Source organism: Gossypium hirsutum, chromosome D06 (assembly GCF_007990345.1).
Source record: "Gossypium hirsutum isolate 1008001.06 chromosome D06, Gossypium_hirsutum_v2.1, whole genome shotgun sequence".
Lineage (NCBI taxonomy): Eukaryota > Viridiplantae > Streptophyta > Magnoliopsida > Malvales > Malvaceae > Gossypium > Gossypium hirsutum.
Window position 1 is genome coordinate 2,931,586 of NC_053442.1, and position 23,492 is coordinate 2,955,077.

At 35.4% G+C, this 23,492-nt stretch overlaps 2 protein-coding genes and 1 long non-coding RNA gene across 6 annotated transcripts; 2 read left to right on the forward strand and 1 right to left on the reverse strand.

Moving 5' to 3' along the window:
* Positions 1-1,931: 1,931 nt before the first annotated feature.
* LOC121218190 (uncharacterized) lies at positions 1,932-3,810 on the reverse strand. Its single transcript, XR_005914395.1, has 2 exons — positions 3,598-3,810; positions 1,932-2,205 (listed from the first exon to the last, which is right to left on the reverse strand). It is a non-coding gene; the product is annotated as an uncharacterized lncRNA (long non-coding RNA).
* Positions 3,811-6,376: 2,566 nt separating this feature from the next.
* LOC107907293 (uncharacterized) lies at positions 6,377-8,298 on the forward strand. The gene is made up of 5 exons (XM_041095011.1): positions 6,377-6,638; positions 6,846-6,903; positions 7,382-7,624; positions 7,715-8,148; positions 8,245-8,298. The coding sequence occupies exons 1-4, from the start codon at positions 6,430-6,432 to the stop codon at positions 7,901-7,903; spliced, it is 699 nt and encodes a 232-aa protein (XP_040950945.1). The 5' UTR covers positions 6,377-6,429; the 3' UTR covers positions 7,904-8,148; positions 8,245-8,298.
* Positions 8,299-9,919: 1,621 nt separating this feature from the next.
* On the forward strand, positions 9,920-12,670 carry LOC107907294 (putative F-box/kelch-repeat protein At4g35120). Of its 4 annotated transcripts, none has more exons than XR_001686869.2 (3): positions 9,971-11,088; positions 12,119-12,382; positions 12,518-12,670. XR_001686869.2 is itself a non-coding variant. In XM_016834609.2 (2 exons), exon 1 carries the CDS (start codon positions 10,105-10,107, stop codon positions 11,080-11,082), a length of 978 nt encoding a protein of 325 aa, XP_016690098.1. In that variant the 5' UTR covers positions 9,920-10,104; the 3' UTR covers positions 11,083-11,088; positions 12,518-12,670. The 4 variants fall into 4 exon arrangements, 2 of the variants coding, with proteins under 2 accessions (XP_016690098.1, XP_016690099.1); XR_005914396.1 differs by having other exon boundaries at positions 12,210-12,382; XM_016834609.2 differs by lacking the exon at positions 12,119-12,382 and having other exon boundaries at positions 9,920-11,088.
* The last annotated feature ends 10,822 nt before the right edge of the window (positions 12,671-23,492 follow it).

The window sequence follows — 23,492 nt, forward strand, 5'->3', positions numbered from 1 at the left end:
AGAATTTTAACACTAGACTTTGATTCCAAACTTCTCAATTAGGTCCTATAAAACAAATTTTTATTGAAATTACCTAATAAAATCATCTCATAAACAATTTAAAGCTTCAAATTCATGCTATTTCATCATAAACTTTCAGCACAGAATCATAACAACTTTCAACTTCATCCATAAAATCAAAAACTAATGAATTTAGTAATAGGACCTAGTTGTAAAAGTCTTAGAAACACAAAAATTACAAGAAAAAGGCAAGAATTAACTCACTTGGTGCAAAAATTATGGAAAACCAGCTAGAAGAAACCCTTAGGACATTTTTTGGCTGATGGGAATGCAGAAAACTGATGGGTTTCGGTGTTGTGCTACAGACTGTCAAGTGAGTTAACGGGTCTGATCCTGTCTTGAACATGATAGGGGCATCATTTGGATTTGTGTATAGAGTTTCTTATGTCTGAAGTAAACGAAGAGAAAACATTTGGAGACTTTAGAGAAATGGGACTAAGGTTGGCGCATGAGGTCATTTCTTTGTTAAAAGCCGTGTTTCCATTTCAATGTTTAAGGCATAGATTTATTTGTTTCTGAATGTTTAATAAGAATGGAAAAATTTTTTAAATGAAAGTGTACTAGTGAAGTAGAAATACAAATCAATATAAAAAAAAGGGTTAAAAAAGTTAAGTTTAACCTTTAAAACCTTCCAGCTTATCTAAATTTCAGAGTGAGATTACAAATTATCATCCAAATGATAGAAATAATATAAGAATGGCTTGTTTGCAGAAGGTACCTTGTTAACCTCGCAATCACAACTTTCACCAAAAAAATTGAGGGATTATTGGATGGGAAATTTCCAACTTCTTACTAAAGGCTATGTAATAGTCTTATATCTAACCATATTATACATTGTTTTATCAAGAAGTATGTACATTAGTTTATATGACTTTTATAAATGGAGGGCCTAGGCTCTCAAAATGTTAAGACTTTTCAATATAGCACTCTTCGGCAAGCAAATGTGGTGCGTCTTGCACCAAAAGTATACCTTGTGCTTTAGAGTGTTGTCAACCGAATACTTTCCATCAAGTGACATTTTTCTTTGCAAATATATATATATATATTTTGTTTGGAAAGGGATTTATGACTACACTTGATGGGAAGGATCTTGTGCATAGTGATATTCGTTCCCTTCATTCCATGGTCTCAAATCTATTAGTAGAGGATAGGCCTAGATGGAATGAGGATCATATTTGGCTATTCTTTTATGCGATAAAACTCACGGTGACATCTTGGTTTGGGAGCATGCCTCTACAGGTGTTTATTCAACAAGATTTGATTATAATTGGCTATTTCTTAACTCGATGAGGTTTGGCCCTCAGGAAAGTTACAAAAAAAATCTCTAAGATAAAATTATTCGGTTGGAGGTTGAGCCATAAAATTCTTATTGGCCAATGACCTTTAGCGCAAGAGATGTGATTTGATAGAGTACTTAGTGCATGTTGTCCGTGATTGTCCTTTTCTCAAAAAGGTATTAATTTTGAGTGGTATTGATGACAACTTATTAAGTGCTGTTTTTTTTTTTTTTTGCAGGGTGAATTCACTAGAGATTGCAATGAGGAAATTTGATGAGGATGCCCTTACTAGCCTTTTGGTGGGTCTTTGATAGTTATAGGAGGCAAGAAAGTTGGAGAGTGTGCAAGCAAATACTACGATTTCTCGGGATGCTTTCATTTGCGCTCAAGCGCTCCATAAGGACTTCAGGTTCATTATTGTCTTTGTACTCCATTGGTACCTAAGTGATTGAAGATCGAGAGACGGGGGGCTCCACATGGTGAACACCTTATGATCAATGTTGACACGACTTAGATGGCTAGGGAGCATGCAATGTCCTATGATGTGGTGATTCGTATCATTATTAAACTGTTTAGTTACTATTAACAGACTTAATAGCAATAGTTTGGATTTATCAATTTATAGCCCATTGGTTTAGCCCATTAGTCCTGTAGAGCCTTTGCATCCAAAAAAAAATGGAAATTCACTTAGAGAAATTTTAAAAAAGAAAAAAAAACTCTACTAAAGACTATCATATACTAAGACTCATTCAAAGTGATTGCATCATCCTTATGCTTGATCATACCAGAACCCACAAGAACGGGAATCTCTACAGCAAGCCATGAAGCAAGTCCCAAACAAAGTGCATGCGCGATACCGAACTGAGTACTGCACAATAAGATCATCAAATTCAGAAAAAAAGAAACTACTGAGTAAAGATTACAGCATAAACAATATGAATAAGTGCAAAAGGGTTATAACACTGATTATCCTTCAAAATATGGCTCAATCCCAGTTGATCCGATAACAAAGATTAAGAAACCAGATATGTGAACATCCATTACTTGTTCAATGCAAGCCACCTCTTAATGATTTAAAGGAGTATAATGATGAAACATACTGACCCTTTAAAATAGACTACACTGGAAAAAGCAGCCTTCCAACATCGATGCTGCATAATAGAAACACATTCAAATCTCATTTTTTTACGGTTCTTTGCTCTATTTGACTTGCTCAGAATTGCTCTCTATATCTTCCTTTATATGACTCCAGATTATATTTCCTCTAATTTTCATTCTGACTGAACCTAGTTTTGCTGCTAATGACAGCTTTAGGAAGACCACAGGTAAAAGCACCATGGAAGCCCCTGTACTAGGAGTCAGATTGCATCTGCCCCCTCTACTAAACGAAAGGGGCAAATTAGTCTCTATATGTTAGATCAAAGAGCAAACTGATCATTTCTGTTAAAAATTTCATTCATTTGTATTGTTAAAACTGACTTGGCTGACAGAACAACCGGATAGTGACAAGGGATTTAAATTGCGGTTGCGACCGTATTCTCGGTCGCGTTGCGTTTATCGCGGTTGTGGATATAACAGATGCTATTGTAGTCACTACAGGTATCGCGGTCGTGATTTTTTTTGAAATTCGCACAACTCTAATAAAAATATATAACTTAATTTTAAATTGATATTTTTAGTTGTGAGATAGTTTGAGGGACTTTTAGAAATTGATTGTTGGATTGGGTACAGAGAATGGGCAGCACACAACAGTGAAATTTCTAGACACCAAACAAAAATTAAAATAGACACCAAATTTAATAAAAATCAAATATAAATCCACAAGCCCAAAAAAAATTTAAAGCAAAATCTTATAATATAAAAAAAGAAATGGATGGTGGTAGGAAAAGATAAAGCATTAGGATTAGTTAGGCCACCAGATTCATTTCAGCTCTGCCTTTCAACTCTCAACTCAAGTCTACCGTCAGACAACAATAGATGATAATAATAAAAAACATTGGAAACCCAAAACACCCCAATTTTTTTCAAAACCCATTCAAATCTCAAAGCATCCTTCAAATTCCAAACCTTTCCAGTTTCCTGTTCTCCCTAGCAGCCTAAATATTTCTCATCAGTCATCCCCCTAACCTAATTTGCATATCCAAAACTTGTTTGTTATCTCATCAGTCATCCCTAACCTAAAGAATATATGTTCGCAATTTCTGGCATTTTACAACAAAAAAGAAGCCAGAATTCAAGACAAAAAAATTCAAGTACTTACTTGAAAGCTGAACATTGCTGCTGTTGTTTATTTGGCTACATCTTCTTTCTTTTACCAATTAAAAAAGTCAATAAACCCCCCAAATTTTTTTTTATTTCACTCATTTGAGCCATTGAACGTTAAAATTACAATCAATTAAATCTTTTGACCGATTAAACCTTTTGACCGTTAAAGTAAACGATCAAGGTTACAAAGCTAAGGGTGCCAGTTTTTTCCAGGCTGTTTTTACCCCATGGCATACTAGGATGGTTCCATGTGAAAAAAAAAACAAACATTTTGTATATTAAATCATTAAAAATGCATTTTTATGATTTTCTATGAATTTTTATTTTATTTTAATGCTTTATATATAAAATACTATTTCCTTAAATTTCGGGAAGGAACGGCCTAAAACCCTAATTTCATTTTAAAATCGACATATTTGCTTAACTAAGAACATGAAGAAAATATTGTATTGTATAATTGAAAAAACAAATTTCAATTCTTGAATAGTATATTATTCAAAACTAAGGTTTTTAGGCACCAATAAAATTTTGCTACATCATAAAATTTTAAAGACATGAAATTATTATTATACATCCATCATCCATCCATGTTCAACTAACTCTCCAACTCTAATTTTTTTTAATTAAAAAAACTTAAGTAATTAAAATTTTAAAAACTCAAATAACATAAAAACTTTAAAATTTACACAACTCTATCTTCAATTTTTTTTAACACAATTCTTGTTATTGAAGATTCAATGCAATATAATTTTTACTTTTAAAAAATATATAATATGAAATAAAAATAAATTAAAATGAAAAAAAGGAAAAAAATCCACTACCTACAAACCTTTTTTTGTTAAATTAATTGCATAAAAATTAAAAAAATTAACTTATGGAAAAAATAAAAATGATTAAAAATTGTAAAAGAAAAAAATGTTTGTTTATAAATTAAAATATTAATTATTTTAAGTAAATTAAATTTAAATTAAGTTGGGGAAGATAATAGATATAGATGAATGTATAATAATGCTTTATTATCTTTAGATTTTATGATGTGGCACTATTTTATTGGTGCCTAAGAACTATATGTTTTAGGATCATCCTAACATAATTTAATCCCTTCATTTTATTATCAAATAAATGAATGACAAGGAAAAGGGTTTTTATTTTTTAATTATTTTTTATTTTGTGAGATTGACAAGTCTTTAGTTTCATGAATATTTATATGACAAAATTAAAAATATATAAATATTATTAAATATTAGTTTAAATTTATTTATTTCAATGAATAAAATTCAGGAAAGATAATTCGCGTGAACTATATAATTAACATAAAATTCTTCATGAAAAACTTTTTTTTTTTTACTTTTAATGGTCAAAATATGCTCTAAATCGCATTTTGGTAGAGTTTAATATTTGATCTTATGTTTTAAAAATTAAAAATTTAATATCTTATTTTTTGATTTAAAAATCATAATTCAATCATTTATATTATTATTATTTTCTATCAAATTTATCAATTTGTCTATATTTATTTTCAATCAAATCATATATCGTATTAAACACACAATAATTAAATCTAATTTTTTTTCAAATTATAAAAACTTAAAATAAAAACTTTAACTTAATTTTTAAAATGAAAATATTTAAATTTAACTGTAAAATATATAAATATTAATATAATTTTTTAATATCTTATCAATCAATCCAGCTTATAAATTAGTTAACTCATTAATAATGGGCCTTGAGCCCAACTTCCTAATCTCAAAGGCGAGTAAATGGGCGGATAAGAGACCCGAACCAAGACCGAACCGGATTGGTCGGCGAGACTCGAGAGGGGCCGTTGCTCCGATTTTTTACTATAATCGACCGGTCTAATTTGACAGATTTTCGTCCAAAAAAAAAAAGACAGGAGAAGTGTCCTTGCTGATAAAAGAGTATGCTATATTAGCTGATCGATTGATTTTGATGTAGTTGAAGCAAATAGATATAATGTCCTTTACATTCTTAATTAAAACTGACAATTGGTTTTCATTTTGTTGAATGGTGAATTATTTTTTGAACTATTTGTTGTTTTCTCCTACTTATTTAATGAGTTTTATACTTCACTCTGAAAGTTTAATGCAGTAGTGTTTTAGAGAGCAATTCTTTGTTAATAAGATTAGAAGATGTTGCAGCCCCAAGTCTTGTTTCTGATGAAATATTTGGAGTATGGAGGATTGGTGATACGAACAACAGTTTTGCAACACAGCCTTTTTGAATCAAATATGCGAGACAGGATGTTTATCCATCTATCATGGTTGCCTTTGATCTACCTATTCCTGAAAATGAGGTAGCCAATCTCTTTCTTGTGTATCTCTGCATTCCATTGAACAGGGAAGCACACCAAATACGTTACCAACCAGAAACCTTTCTCTGCCTTCTGATACCTCTAAGCTAACAGATGCTAAAATCTCTACTCCAACCATCCGAAAATAGAAATAATAATGGATCTTCCTGAAAGTCGACAGGGCTTACATTCAATCTAATTTTGCTACTCAGAAAGGAAATGTATAGAAGCTTTTCTACTTTGATTCTGTTTGGCTATTGTCTAGCCATGAAAGTCAATTTTTGTTTCTCATTTTGGCACTGATGTAGCATTATCCGATAGGGTCCTCCCTCACAGCTGTCATCTTGAAGTTTGAGTTTCTATATGCTCCTGTATTGGTGAATGGGTAAGTTGAGAACTCCTATTTACGCATGGATGATTAAAATTTAAAGTTTATACTTATATTCCTTGTGCTAATGTGTTTCATTTCTCTCATCAAATTTTTTTCCAAGTTAAAACTGCCCATTATTGATTGGGATGCATTCAATCAGTTCTGATTTTCGGGCTTCTCCTGATTATTGCCCGGCTGCCATCCATGAATTCCCAATCCCTCCTAAAGCTCTTTTAGGACTTCATTCTTATTGCCCTGTTTACTTTGATGCATTTCATGCTGTTCTTGTGGATGTAAGTGGTCACACGACTCTGCTAAAAGCTGGTTCTCGCAAGGTCCACACGAAGGTACCCAGGTTTGTCCCAGATCTAGAAACAATGGTGACTAACCTTCTCACCAACCGTATTCCTCTCATCTCCTCTTCCGAACCCTTTTTCAGGGTGGCGGTGGGGGTGGTTGTTTGGGGGAAATAAGATAAAGGGAGAGGGGTGGTTTCATTTATTAAAGTAAAATTGTGCTTTGATGATATGTTGAAGTAACTTAACCTGTTGAATCATTTCAGCATTGCATATTCTACAACTAATGATGTTTCTGGTGAAAGCATTGACGGATCTACTCAGGTTTGTTCTAAACTTTTAAAATTGAAATGCAATAACTACCCTTAACCATAGCTTTCCCATTTGTGCTTCTGCTTGATTGTGTCATTACATTCAATAGATTTTTGGTGTCACTATTGGGATGTGGCATGGATAAATGTTTTATGGCTGTAATATAATCTCAGAATCTAGTGTGCAAGGTGTGTGCATGAGAACAAAGTTTATTACCTTATTGTGGATCTAGTCTATTCATTGGACTGGTGGAAATTGTGGGTTATGGTTAGTGGAATGTATGAATTTCATGAGGCTTGATTATTTAAGCTGTAAGAGTTTAATATATCCATTTCCAATTCTTAATTTAAGTGGTATGGGTTTAATGGAACTTTTTCTTGTGGGTTATGTGGGTAATAAGGGAAATTCATTGTATTGCTTTAATGCAGCTTCTTGTTATCCTTGATAATCAATATTAATGCACTAATAGTTCGACTACGTAGTTGACCAGGCACTGGATCAAGTGGCTTCTACTGATCTGAAACAGGTCATGCTTGTTAAGGCATTATTAAATGCTCATGACACACTGCTTGCGGAGCTGCAAAATCTTTGTGATGCCATTAACCATGCTATTGATTTGACTGAATTTACCTCCAAAATGAACAATATGAAGTTATTTGATTCCTTTTTGCAAGAACCGGTTGGTGCTGATGCTGAAGATTCAGCACAACGCAAGCCACGAAATGGTCTTGAGGTCCTTGCTTTATGTTATCGAACAATGTACTCTTATTCTTATTTTTGTGTTTTAATATATTAAAATTATAACACATTTGTCTCTTAACAGAGAGTAAATGGCAGATTAGAGTTTCAAAGTGATAGATTGGTCCATAATTTATCGAAGGATGATGTACTTAAAATATTTAATCTATCGGGTGATCAAGTGTTTTATTTATGGAACACTTTCCTTAATTTCTGCGTGTTAGCACATATATGTTCACTTCCTGTTCTTGCTGTTAAACATTTTCTCCCCTAAATGTAGGCTTGTTATGCTCAGTATCCCTCTTAATAAAACTTAAGTCTCCTTCCAGGAATAGTAAAACACGGATATTGGACTTCCTTCATGATGAATGGGCTAAAGATCGAAGAGCTGAATGGTCAATATGGACGGTGTACTCCAAAGTTGACATGCCTCGTCGTTACATAAATGGCAGTTTTGATGAGTCTTCCCACCAAATCGTGCATAAGAGGTGTTCAAGTTTGTGGAAATTAACAGATGATGTAATTACTCATTTATGTTTTTATTTCTTGGCTGACATAATCGGTTATGAACAACAATAATATTTTTCAATTCCAAATTCATCTTATGGAATGCAGCCTGCACAGATGGCAGCTATGCGGGCTGAGCTTCATCGGCGAAGTATTGTACAAATGAGTGTAGGTCCTTATATTTAATGCTTATTGTTTTTATTTACACATGCCTTAGTTTACCGGTAATGATTGTTTGCACACAGATGAACAACCGAATCAATCCAAGACATGCAAATATTAGGAGATCCTTCAAGAATTCCTATTATAAGTATGGAGCATGTAATGAATGCACCTCAACGTACTTGTAGTGATAACTTGTACATGAGGAACTTGGACATAATAGATTCAATTAGCACAAGCACTGTTCCTAGTTCTGAAGCTGTAAAAAAGCTATCAAGCGCAAGTGCTGCGCAAATCGGTTTAAAGTTTTATAAAATTTTCTAGGGATGATATATATATTGGATGCTGTGGATTTATTCACTTTATGAGTTGTTGAATATGGATTCATAAATCTTGTGGTATCGATATAGGATTATTCTCAATATGTATAAATTTCATATTTGAAATGGATTGATATGACTAAAGTTTATACGATCTTACTAAGCATCCATTGCTTATATAGTTGTCTTTCTTTTATTTTTCAGATTATCTGAATCTTCATTGGGTTGGAAGCTTATCGAAGATCTATCACACTATCCAGCAGTTATATTGATAATGCTCTGTAACCTTATTCCGGCAACAGATACGGGTTAGGGGTGTTACGATATAAATGATTATTTACATCATATTTATTTACATAGTAATAATTATTATTTTGCTTTGGAGTCATTATTATTTTGGACTTATAACGTTATTAATTTTCCTTAAAAAACGATTTATTACCGAATTTAATGGCTCAATTTTCTTTATTGGACTTCCCTAGTTTTCTTTTTCAATCTTTTTTTTTGTGTGAGATTGACAAGCTTGTAGTTCATTGGCTAAATAAGGACTTTAGGTCGTTTTTATTTTTTTATTAGACTTTTAGGCTGATTTTAATTTTAATTGGGGAAATATGTCGATTTTAGGAGAGAGAGAGTGTGTGAATGTGCACCCAGTTGGATGCACTTTCCCTCAACGATAACTTTAACAACTTTTTGATCATTGTGGCGCCAAGTGGTAAAATTTTTTTTAAAGAAAGTTTACGACGCTATATTTTAATACTCTTCGCACCATACAAAAATTGTATTCTTCTTTTCTTTCATCATCACCTTCTTGCCTCTAAATTTCATCAACAATATTGAGTCTTGTTGGATCATCTTCCACTGTCTTTGTTTTGATAAATCCTTTCTTTTGGTATGATTTGAAACCCTAAAATTTTTTAAACAATAACATTCTTTTATCGATAGAACAAAAAAAAACTCTAAGACGTGCTTAGGCTAATTTAAAGATTTGATATTTTAAAATTATAGAGAAATTTTATTGTATTTATACCGACTTCAAATCAGAGTAGGAGAACTTATATTTAGTATAAATTTAAAAATGAAAGTAAAAAATAAGAAAAAAATAAACTTATATATTTATCATTTAATTTATAATCATTCAAGTAAAAATTTTTAAAATTTATTTATGCAAAATATTCGATATGAGTTTAGGTGTGAATTTTAATATTAGAAAATGACCTAAGTTTGAACCAAATTGAGCCCCCAAGCTTATATGGTTACGGCTTAAAAATAGAACCCAATAGTCAACTCAAACTTAGAATCTTCTAGAGAAGCTAAACCATGCTAAGGTCGGGCCATCAAATCGGATTGCAAGAAACGTGGAGCCCATGAAAACCGCAAAACTTATTGACCCAAGCAAGAACACTCCTATCTAGAGCGAAAGGCCATGCCTATCATCCCATTAGCCAGAAACTAAACCCTAAAACTGAAAACAAAGCGGTGAACCATGAGCGGCAATACTCGTAATTGCTCGAGTTACTTTGATGCGCGACAACGAGATGGAGAGATCAAGGGCTTGTTTTTCCTCGATAAGACACAGCGGGATACCGAAGGTAAACGCAGGACTGATTTGCACTTTTTGGATCTGGAAAGAGGTGAAATCTCTGACGTTTTGAGTACGACGCCACCTGATGTCCCTCTTGGTTCCACTGTGGTTACCTGTGGCAACCACGTTTACACCATTGGGGGGAAGATCCTTCGGGGTGGTATCCTTCGTTCATTAAACCATGTTTTCCGCTTTGATTTTAAGCACGCTGAACGTGGGTGGAGAAAAGTTAGTTCTATGCTGTACCCTCGGGGTCTTCCCGAGGCTCTTGCTGCACAAGGAAAGATTTACGTCTTCAAGGGATCTCGTGATTGTTTTGGCGAGGTTTACGATATAAGTGGGGATAGTTGGGTTCCATTGTGCGTCCCTTCTATTGCGGAATATTCAGGAGTAAGTCGCCCTGTTCTCCTAGATTCTTCCCGATCTCGGATTTTGGTGCACTTCTCTGGCGATAGATATAGATCTCTTTACGCCTATTACTATAATGATAAATCATGGGTTTGCCTCGATCCAAAATTTCCTTACTGGTCTCCCACAGTCGGAATCGTGGGCAATGTGCTGTATGTTTTCCATGAGATTTCTGACGAGATCTGTTCTTGGAAGGCGTATGATGTGCAGGATAAGAAATGGTTGCCCGTCAAGTGGTTAACAGAATTTTCATTACATCAACCATTCACTGCCCCTGTGGGTGCCCCTCTGATTCATTTGGGCAATGACAAGTGGTGTATGGTTTGGCACAGCGTTACGCTTAATTGTTTTGAGTACCTTATATTCAGAATGTGGCGCAACGGGCATGGAGGGATTTATGCAGCTGCAGTGGATGGATATAGAACCTCTGCTTCATTTGGATCCGTTAATCCTACAATATTGATGCCGTAAATGAAGGTTAGAGCCCCCCTTCACATCATAATTATTTCTATCCTTGGAAAGTGACTGATTATGCATTTTCCAATGCTGCTTGTCATTGTATTTGGTTTGCACTAAATGAAGGTTAGTGCTATCATAATTATTCCTATCCTTGTAAATTGACTTATTTTTCATTTGCGCGTACTGCTTTTCATTGCGTTTTGTTTGCTCTTGTTGTCACTAAGAAGCTGATAATGAGCCTTGAACTTCCTGTATAAAACTTGAGTAATGCTAAGGTACAAAGAAGTCTTGAGTGGTTGTGTGAAAATGTCTTCCTTTTTCCAAGATGAATGAGTGGACTCAGTTTTGTTAGGACTATATGTCTTGCTCTTGTTGTTGTTTTAAATGGGTACGAGGCTACTAGCACCTTTAGGGAACTAGAACTGAAGTTCGATAGCTTTGGGCAGAGAATTTTAACCAAAGGCTTGCTATACCCCAAATAGTTGCTTCTATTTTGATGATATATTGTTGCCCTAAATGAATGTTAGAGCCCCCTTCACATGGTAATTATTTCTATCCTTGAACTTCCTGTATAAAACTTGAGTAATGCTAAGGTACAAAGAAGTCGGGTCGTTGTGTGAAAATGTCTTCCTTTTTCCAAGATGAATGAGTGGACTAAGTTTTGTTAGGACTATGTGTCGAGCTCTTCTTGTTGTTTTGAATGGGTACGAGGCTCCTAGCACCTTTAGGGAACTAGAACTCAAGATCCGTTAGCTTTGGGTTCTATTTTGATGATATATTGTTGCCCTAAATGAATGTTAGAGCCCCCGTTCACATCATAATTATTTCTATCCTTGGAAAGTGACTGTTTAAGCATTTGCCAATGCTGCTTGTCATTATATTTGGTTTGCTCTGAATGAAGGTTGGTGCCCTCATAATTAATCCTATCCTTGTAAATTGACTGATTTTTCATTTGCCAGTACTGCTTGTCATTGCATTTTGTTTGCTCTTGTTGTCAGTTGTCACTAAGAAGCTGATAATGAGCATTGAACTTTTGGGTAATTCTAAGGTACAAAGAAGTCAGAATCAGGCGTATTATTTGCGTTGTGTGAAAATGTGTTCCTTTTTCCAAGATGAATGAGTGGACTTAGTTTTGTTAGGACTATGTGGCGTGCTCTGCTTCTTGTTTTGAATTGGTACGAGGCTTCTAGCACCTTTAGGGAACAAGAACTCAAGTTCCGTTAGCTTTGGGCCGAGAATTTTAAGCAAAGGCTTGCTAAATACCCCAAATAGATGCTTCTATTTTTATAATATTTTGTTGCCCTAAGTAAAGGTTAGAGCCCCCTTCACATCATAATTATTTCTATCCTTGGAAAGTGACTGATTATGCATTTGTCAATGCTGCTTGTCATTATATTTGTTTTGTTCTAAATGAATTTATTTTTTCCTCTCTTTTTTTAAGCTTCAGCCGGAACTCATTGGGGGTATAGAGTTGAGTTATGACCTATGTTGATGGTGAAGGAAAAACTTTGAAGACACTGTCAATTATCTTGTTTGAGACTTTGAACTTGTTTATGGAATTGGATATTGGTTTGTGGTGATTTATTTATCGTTTGTACTATATCTTATGTCTTTGTTCTATTGTTGTCCATGATTACTATTAATAATAATATTTTCTTAAAAAAAAGTCACCCCATATGGATGTATGTTCCCGATCATGCTCTTGCATTGACAATAATACTCAATCGACTTACATCCATTAATTAATTGAATTGATTTTAGTTTCTAAATATTTATATTTTTTTAATTCTTTAAACACTTTTTTTTCTTAATAATAAAAAGTTATAAATAATAGTAATAAATTTTTAATCGAGGAAATATTCAAATTTACATCAATCTTTGTAAATTATTTTATGTAAATCAAGATAATATTGTATAAAGAAGCCAATATTCTGATTGTATAAGCCTGAATTTGCTTGCGGCCCAAAACCCAAACTACCGAATTACAGACCCAAATTAGATGGCCCAATGAAGATTCAATTTCTAACCCACCTAAATCTAACCCTAACAGCTCACTCAACCCAAGCCCAAAACATCAAACCCTAGCCTCCTGCCATCGCCGTGCCACCAACTCTGCCACTGTACGGCCTCCCTTTGCCCACTTGCTCTACCTGCAAAATGAAATGAAATACGCAACAAAAAGGAAGAAAATAGCAAAATAGAAATAGGGAATCGGCTATAAAAGCCGATTTTGATTTGTATTTTCAGGCCCTCGATTTTTGTAAAAAAAAAAAAGAAAAAACTTTAAGAGAAAGAAATACAAAGCAGAAAACAGATCAAAGGTTTTCTTTTTCCTCTATTATTCTGTTTATAAGATTTTTTTTCCTTTTTATTTTATCTACTCTTTTTTTTAGAATATTAGCAATAAAAAGTAAATAAAAAGGAACTTACCGGATATGCATCGTTCTCGCACCATTGGAGGGTCCTTCTCCGTTGTCGGAGCCGAATCCAAAGATCGTCAAGAACCTCCTCCTTCCGGTTCTTCGGGGTGGAGAGGGTTGGACTTTCAAAGATCTTGCGAGCCATAGGCTAAAAATACCCTTTTGCGCATCGCCAACCACCGCCTACGGTGGAGACAAGGCGGCGCAAGGTCGGAGCCCTAGGCCGGATTTCAGACGGCTGCAGAGGAGAGAAATGCTCTCTTTTCTTTTTTGTGGTGGTTGTTTAAAAATGGTTTTTTTTTGTTTTTTTTAGCCTTTAAAAACAATAGGAAACGACGCCGTTTTAGGAGGGTTAGGGGAGCCTCAAAACGACGTCGTTTAAGGCTCTCTGACCTACGACCCGACTCGTCCACCCTCAGGATCCACGTGTTTCTGCGATAAAGGGGATATTTTTGCGCTGGGTCCTTCCACTTTCGCGCTGTTGTGCAATGTGGTCCCTTTTATTCTCTTAAATTTGGCGGCATATTTTTCGGGCGTTTCATTCCAGTCCTGCACAAAATGATGCGTATAAGGAATGGGGATATTGCGCGATGAGTCCCTTCTTCTTGATGAACGTTTCACTTTAGTCCTTTATTATCTTTTTATGTCATTTTAAAATATGTCCCCTAATTTTTTTTATTTTGTTCTTTTACTATCATTATTATTATTATTATTATTATTATTATTACTACTTATTCATTTATACCATCTAATGTTAGATTTAATCATATATATAAATATACATCCTTGATATATACCTACTTTTTTATATATACTTTATAATTTATATATACATATACACATTTTAATTTATGTACATATATACACACATTTTCATACTTTACTTATATATATACATGTACTTATACATATTCTTTATATCTTAAAATCCATATTTTTCTTATGTATATATTTTATATTATATATATTTTTATATATTCTACAATATATATTTATATACATAATAAATACATATCTATATACGTTCTTGATTTTTATAAACACACATATATATATGTATGCATACCTTTATATTTCTTATATTTCATAACCTTAAATACATATATATATATATATATATTTTTACATATCCTTTATACTCCTAAAATATATATTTTGTATATATTCTTTATATTTTATGATTCCTATATATATCCATATATATACTTTTTATATTTTATGATTGTTATTTATGTATATATGTACGTACATATACTTACACATATTTTCATGTATAATAGCTTTAGAATATGTGTACATACGTATGTTTTTCATATTTCCATAATTTTATACATATATATATATCTTTTATATTTTTTTATAATTTTGTTTATTTTGTTTATTTATTTATTTATTTACATTGTCCGTTATTATTATTATTTTGCTTTAGTTTTTATCTGTTGTTATTTGTTATTGTGCCTACATGATTGTTTTTTATATATTGGTCTTATCATTTACTTATCTTTTGTTTTTGCTCGTGTTATTTTACTTATATTAGCATCATTGTTATTCCATTACACCTGTTTTTACTCAAATTCGTCAAAAGAGAAAATTTTGAAAACAAAAGCAATATTCGGAATTTGGGATTTTCGAGAGGATTGAGCCCTAACGTATTGGGTTCTAATTTTCTTCGTTGAATCTAAATGATCGAGAATGCTCTTTAATAAAAAAACATAAATAAAAAGCTCATTATCGGGAATTCAATACGTTGTGTCCTAATGCATTGGATATGACATGTTTTCTCGAGGCGAGGATTTTTCAAAAAAATAATAAATGCAATATTTCGTATTTAGAAATTCGAGAAGTCGTGCCCTAACTTACTGGGTTTCGATTTTTCTCGCGTTAAACCTAAGTAACCGAATATCCTTTTAAAATTGAAATAAATGAGGTTTAAATAAAAAATAAAAGGCAAGCTTACTCTCAAAAATATGAGGTGTCATATTCTAACTTATTGGATGTGATATCTTGTTACTTCGAGATAAGAAGGCATTTTCTATTTTGATTTATTCGAGTAATTTTATAATAACACAATATACAGAAGGATCGTATTTTTAAATTCTTTTCGAGTTTTTAATTTTCGACACCAAGACATTAAGTAATCAACTAGGTACCAATTTTGGGCATTACGAGGGCGCTAATCTTTCCTCTTACGTAACTGACTCTCGAACCCCCTTTTTTTTAAGTTTCGTAGACCAAAATCGTTGTTTTGATAAAATCAAATCGATTATTAAAAACAATCATTTTCTAAAGGTGACCCGATCACACCTTATCAAAAAGGATTGGTGGCGACTCCCATTTTCGTTTTCATTTTCAAAATCCAAGTCAACCCCGTTTTATCAAAAAAAATGGTGTCAACAGCTTGGCGACTCCGTTGGGGACGGTGAAAAGAGAGTCAAGCCACGTGTTAATTACTTTTTGTCTTTTTGTCGAAAAAATAAACTTAGTTTAAATGTACGATCGTTTCATTGCATTTCATTTGTCTTTATTTCGGTTTTCGTCATTGTGATTTGATTGTTGTGGTAGTTTAAGCTTGATATACTGTTGGTAGCTGTCGTTATGACCACCAAATTTAATTCCTCTACTCAACCAATATTAACTGGTAATATAGAGTAAGTACAGGATCGTCCCACGAAGAAGCTTACAACAAATCTATTTGAAGTGATTTAAAATTAAAGTAACGTAAAAGCATGCAAAATAAAAAGGAAAAGTGGGGGGTTTATGTGTTACAATCGATAAAAATAATCTCAAATAACAAATAAGCTTTGGCTCGAATTAAAACTGCTGAGAAGAAAATATCAAGAGAAGAATAACGTTTAGTTATTAACGCCTTAATCCACCCAGCACAAGTTCTTTGAAACCTGAAATTAAGAAATCAAATTAGCAGCAAGGCTGAAAAAAGATCGCTTACGAAGCAATTTCTTATCCCTAGTAAATTATTCAATTAGAGAACGTTCATGATTGAAACCTTCCTTTAATTATCTCTGTGTCGACTTTGTTAAAGGAATTTAAAAGATTTAGAGGCTTCGCCTTGCCTTAACCAAAGAAAATCCACCAGCGGTTTCTAAGATTAAATCCGTAGTTGTCTTAATTAGCTGCGACAAATTAATTATCACTAATTCTAAGTTTAATTGAGAAATTCGATTCCTCAATTTGCACTTAAATGATGATAGGGAAAATTCCCAATTTAATTAGGTGATCACTCCAATTGAATTAGAAAAATTCCTTGAAAGATAAAATCAAACAACTCAAGAATGCCGAATTCAAATTTAGAACAAAGTAAACCTTCAAATCACTTGTGCTCGGTTTCATAAGAGTCAATTCAAATTTAGAACAAAGTAAACCTTCAAATCACTTGTGCTCGGTTTCATAAGAGTTTAACTAAGCTTAAATAGATTAGCTGCTCATAGCAAGTAAAGTTAAACAAGAATCAATTTGTAAACACATGAATTACAAACTAAATTTTGGAAAGGAAAATTCCTCAAGTTGTCGAGCTTCCCCTTCTCTCAAATAGCTGAAATTTCGGGCTGCTTCTTCAACTCCTTGGTCGTCCTTTGCTGGTTCAATCTCAGGAATTTTGCTTGCTCGAGTCACGCCTTTTTGCTCTGTTCATTCTCTGATTTTTTTTCTTCACCTCCTCTTTTTTTCAGCTGCTATCATCTCTATTTATGGGATAATAACCTCCAATCAATTCAAAAATTAAAATCAATCTTATCCCCCCTTTTTCTTAGCCTTACCCGTCGCATGAAAATAGCTTCAGCTTAGTAGAGTTTTAATTCAACTCTTCAATGCTGATTTGGCTTCCAATTGTTTAAACTATAGTCGGCCACCGCTTGGCATGAAGGAAATAATAATTCCCTTCTTAATTTTGTCGCATGTTTGGCTTCCAATTGGACCGACTGCTCCTCCATTGTTTGTTTAATTCATTCGGCCTGCTGTCTTTTTATTGGACCGAATTTTTGCTACCAATTAAAATTCAATTCCTTCAGCCAGCATATGATCAACATTCAGCAGCTTAATCATTCCAATTTGAGCTCATACGGAAATCCAAATGTCATTCACCTGCACATGACTTAAAATTTTAACATTAAATAATTGAATTGGAGCTAAAAAAACATTACTGTAATTTAAACTAATTCGACATTCAATTTCTCAAAATTTAATCAATAATTTAAATAATTTAGTTGAATAAGTTAAGCTCAGAATTGAACTTAACAAACTCCCCCATACTTAAGCCATTGATCGTCCCTGAGCAATCAAGTTTAAAAGAATCAAGAAGAATTTCAGAAATATCAAGACTAATAAAGAGTTGTTGCATCGCTCATGCTTGGGATGAATTCCGAAATCAACAGTTAAGATTTTGGTTTATTCAAGAGAGGAAAATATAAAGGAAACTAATCACGCGTCTTTGATCAATTCTCACCTGAAAAGAATAGAATTGTTAACACTCTTCACTCATCATTGTGTTTAGGCTAGTATAATGCTCTCAAATTGAAATCGACCGTAATTAACCCCATAGGCTTGTGTTGCGGAAAGGATCGTTTCGAGAACTCCGATATGACTACAAGTAAATTGACCGGAACGAAAAATAAAGTGAACACAAGGATTTACGTGGTTCGGCTTTAATGCCTACGTCCACGGGCAGAGGCGAAAAGAAATTTCACTATAACAAGATGAAGATTACAAGTGTTTTACACTCAAGACACAACCCGAGAACCTCACAACTCTCAACCCCTATAGAAAACCCGAAAGCTAAAATCCTAGCTTTCAAAGAACAAGCTTTGCTCTCTCTTGGTTTGGGATGATTAATATGGCTAATGAACCTCTCTATTTATAAGAGAGTTCAAGGACATAATTGTCCAAAACTTTGGCAAAGATTTGTGGTTGAAAATGGACACCAACAACCATCCACTAATCCACTACCACCAACAACCCACTACCAACAACAACAATCCACTACCAATTTTAAGCCATTTCTTAACAAATCTCCACCTTGGCTTGAAATTTACCAAGCTGAACATCATAGTGAATTCCTCGAACTGGATCACCTCTTCCAAACGCCTCTCTGGCGCTAATCAATCCCGAATACCTATCAAGTCCAAGCAATGCTTGAACTTATATGCAGGGATCACCTTAGTTAACATATCTGCAGGATTCTTCTCGGTAGCAACCTTGCTGATAACAATGTCACCTTGCGTAACATGTTCCCGAACAAAATGATATCTGACATCAATGTGTTTGGTCCGTTCATGAAACATCTGATTTTTAGTCAGATGTATGGCACTCTGGCTATCGCAAAATACAACAGTGAAATCCTGTTGTAAACCCAAACTGCTTACTAGACCTTTCATCCACAATGCTTCTTTCACTGCTTCTGCTAACGCCATATATTCCGCCTCAGTCGTAGATAAGGCTACGGTAGACTGTAACACAGCTTTCCAACTAATGGCTCCTCCAGAATAAGTGAAAACATAACCCGTCAGAGATCTTCTTTTGTCCAGATCTCCAGCATAATCAGAGTCCACATAGCCCGTGACACTGCTAGTGCAGTCACTCTGATCATATACCAAGCATAAATCTGCAGAACCTCTCAAGTACCTGAGAATCCATTTCACGGCCTGCCAGTGTTCCTTGCCAGGACAACTCATGTATCTGCTGACCACACTAACTGCATGTGAAATGTCTGGACGAGTGCAAACCATTGCATACATCACGCTTCCAACTGCACTCGAGTATGGAATGTGAGACATTTGCTGCTTTTCTTCATCAGATTGTGGTGACAACTCTGCAGAGAGTTTGAAATGTGGTGCCAACGGAGTACTCACAGTTTTCGCTTTATCCATGCCGAAGCGTTGAAGAACCTTTTCAATGTAGTTCTTCTGCGACACACGAAGCTTGCCCGCCTTGCGATCTCTGTGAATATCCATGCCCAAAATTTTCTTGGCAGCACCCAGATCCTTCATCTCGAACTCACCACTCAACTGCGACTTTAACTTGTTGATTTCCGACATGTTTTTGGAAGCAATTAACATGTCATCAACATACAGCAACAAATAAATGTGCGAACCATCTGAGAGCTTCCGATGATAGACACAAGCATCATAGTCACATCTTGTGTAACCATGCTGAATCATGAAGCTATCAAACCGCTTGTACCACTGCCTTGGGGATTGTTTCAATCCATATAAAGACTTCTTTAATAGACAGACATGGTCTTCTTTACCAGGAACTGTAAAACCCTCTGGTTGACGCATGTAGATTGTTTCCTCGAGCTCACCATGCAAGAACGCCGTTTTTACGTCAAGCTGCTCAAGTTCTAGATCAGACTTGGCCACCATGGCAAGTAATACACGAATGGAAGAATGCTTTACGACTGGGGAGAAAACTTCATTGTAGTCAATCCCCTCTTTCTGAGTGAAGCCTTTAGCAACCAATCGTGCCTTGAATCTAGTTGCTTCAACCCCTAGGATGCCTTCCTTTTTCTTGAAGACCCATTTGCAACCAACTATCTTCTGGTTACTTGGCGGCTTAACCAACTCCCAAGTATGGTTCTTGTGAAGAGATTCTATCTCCTCACTCATAGCAATTGCCCACTGTGCCGACTCATCACACGTGACAGCCTCATTATAACTGGAAGGTTCTATACCAATGGACTCCGCCACACTGAGCGCGAAAGACACCAGATTAGCGTAACGCGGATTTGGTTTGATTTGTCTCTTCGTTCTTCCAGTGGCAATGCTATATGGTTTTTCTTGAGGTGACTCATCTTCATCGGAATCTTGCACCTCAACTTGATCATCCTGGACTGAAGTACCTTCCGTAGGAATTGGAGCGTCCACCTGACACTCCACCTGCTTCTCAACACCGTGATCTCCCATTCTATCTGACTCCTCCTTTTCCCGGGAATTTGTGGTGGATCGAAGCATGGATGACTCATCAAAAGTCACATCTCTGCTGATGATGAACTTGGACGAAACCGGATCAGGACACCACAACCTGTATCCTTTCACCCCTTGGCCGTATCCAAGAAATATGCATTTCTTCGCCCTCGGTTTGAGTTTTCCCTCATTTACATGAGCATACGCAGGGCAGCCAAACACTCTTAAACCAGAGTAATCAGCAGGAGAACCAGACCATACTTCCTCAGGAGTCTTCAGCTCAATAGCTGTTGACGGAGATCTGTTAACCAAATAACAAGCAGTATTAACAGCTTCAGCCCAAAATTCTTCACCGAGCCCAGCATTTGATCGCATGCAACGAGCTCGCTCCAAGAGAGTTCTATTCATGCGTTCTGCAACTCCATTTTGTTGTGGTGTTCGACGAACAGTGCGGTGTCTCACTATTCCTTCATTTTTGCAGAACTCATTGAATTCACCTGAGCAAAACTCCAAGCCATTATCCGTCCGGAATCGCTTGATCTTCTTTCCTGTTTGATTTTCGATCAAAGCTTTAAATTGCTTGAAGTTGATGAGAACCTCATACTTGCTCTTCAGAAAATACACCCAAACCTTTCTCGAGTAATCATCGATAAAGGTAAGCAGATATCTGTAACCACCTTTAGAAATTGTCGGAGAAGGCCCCCAAAGGTCAGAATGGAAGTAATCCACTGTGCCTTTTGTCTTGTGAATCCCAGTGCTGAACTTTACCCGAGTCTGCTTACCGAAGACGCAGTGCTCACAGAAATTCAACTTTCCTGTACACTGCCCAGACAATAATCCTCGTTTGCTTAGCACCGATAAGCCTCTCTCGCTCATATGCCCGAGCCGCATATGCCATAACTTCGTGGTGTCAGAATCTAGATCATCTGATGATGACACTCCCGCAACACCTGTAACCGAGGAACCATCGAGGAAGTAAAGGCCCCGCTCCAAATTACCACGTATCACAGTCAAAGCACCCGAGAATACCTTGAGAACTCCACCTTCAGCAGAGTACCGAAAGCCTTTCTTGTCCAACGTACTCAAAGAGATCAAATTTTTCTTCATTTCTGGAATGTGCCGAACATCAGTTAGAGTTCTAACAATACCGTCAAACATCTTTATACGAACTGTGCCAATCCCCATGACTTGACATGCGTGGTCATTTCCCATTAGTACTGAACCAGAATGCTTCTCGTATGTTGAGAATGCATCTTTCGAAGTACTTATATGAAATGTAGCTCCCGTATCAAGAATCCATCTCCCACCAGCGTAAGAGTCGGATACTGCAAGAACGATCTCGGCATCACTTGAAGAATCTGCATCAGCTACATTCGCACGATCATTTTGTTGCTCCTGTGATTCTGATTTCTCCTTCCTTTTCGGACAATCTACCTTCATGTGCCCGTACTTCTTACAGTAGTAGCACTGTATTCTCTTCTTGGACTGCGATCTAGGATGGCTTTTACTTGAACTTCCACCCTTTGCCTTGGATCTTCCTCGAGCAACCAAGCCTTCGCCTTCATTGTTTTCGACCACCTTACCAGTGATTTTCTTCCTCAACTCACTGGAACTTAAGGCATTTTTCACCTCCTCTAGAGTCAGGTCATCACGACCGTACATCATTGTATCAACAAAATTCTCATACGAGGGAGGCAAAGAACACAAAACAATTATTGCTTGGTCCTCATCATCGATTTTGTTATCGATATTATTCAAATCCATGATAATGGAATTGAATTTATCCAGGTGCTGGGAAACAGGTGTACCTTCCTCCATCTTCAGGGCATAGAGTCTTTGCTTGAGGTAGAGCCGGTTCGTCAATGACTTCGTCATGTACTTGCTCTCTAACCGGAGCCACAAACCGGACGCGGTTTTCTCATCCGCTACTTCTCGTAGCACTTCATCTCCTAGACATAGCAGAATAGCACTATGTGCTCTTTCTAGCATGTCATCCTTTTGCTCTTCCGAAAGCGTGCTTGGTAATTTATCTTTACCAGACAATGCTTTTAGCAATCCTTGTTGAACCAGCACTGCCCGCATCTTGATGCGCCATAAACTGAAACTATTTTTCCCGGTAAATTTCTCGACATCATACTTAGTCGATGAAACACTTGTAGCCATAATTTGGAACCTTTGAATGAATGATAATATTTTCTTCCTGATGTGAAAGATCAGACAAGGCTGCAGTCACAGGGCAATTCAGAAAATATTATCACTCCTTCAACTACGCTCTGATACCAATTTGTTGCGGAAAGGATCGTTTCGAGAACTCCGATATGACTACAAGTAAATTGACCGGAACGAAAAATAAAGTGAACACAAGGATTTACGTGGTTCGGCTTTAATGCCTACGTCCACGGGCAGAGGCGAAAAGAAATTTCACTATAACAAGATGAAGATTACAAGTGTTTTACACTCAAGACACAACCCGAGAACCTCACAACTCTCAACCCCTATAGAAAACCCGAAAGCTAAAATCCTAGCTTTCAAAGAACAAGCTTTGCTCTCTCTTGGTTTGGGATGATTAATATGGCTAATGAACCTCTCTATTTATAAGAGAGTTCAAGGACATAATTGTCCAAAACTTTGGCAAAGATTTGTGGTTGAAAATGGACACCAACAACCATCCACTAATCCACTACCACCAACAACCCACTACCAACAACAACAATCCACTACCAATTTTAAGCCATTTCTTAACAGCTTGCTTGTCCATCTTACCTTAACATAAAACATAAAATTTCATAAATATAATCGAGACCAAATTATGGTTGTAATGGGGCTGAGGTAATGTGCAGTGGACGGGAGGAATTTATTTGGATGGTGGAGCTAATTTTCTTAGACTAGTTAATCGTCCGGAAGTCATCAATTCTCTTATTCTCTCTTCTTCTTTTTTCTTTGTTTTCAATAATTCAAGAAGATAACTAAATCAATCAGCCTTTCATTGTTTCCATGTCCTTTGGTTCAACCGATCCATTCCCTTATGATCACATAACGCTACATTTATTAAATTTACTCGGAAGGCTGTAACTTGCTGCTTCTTTCT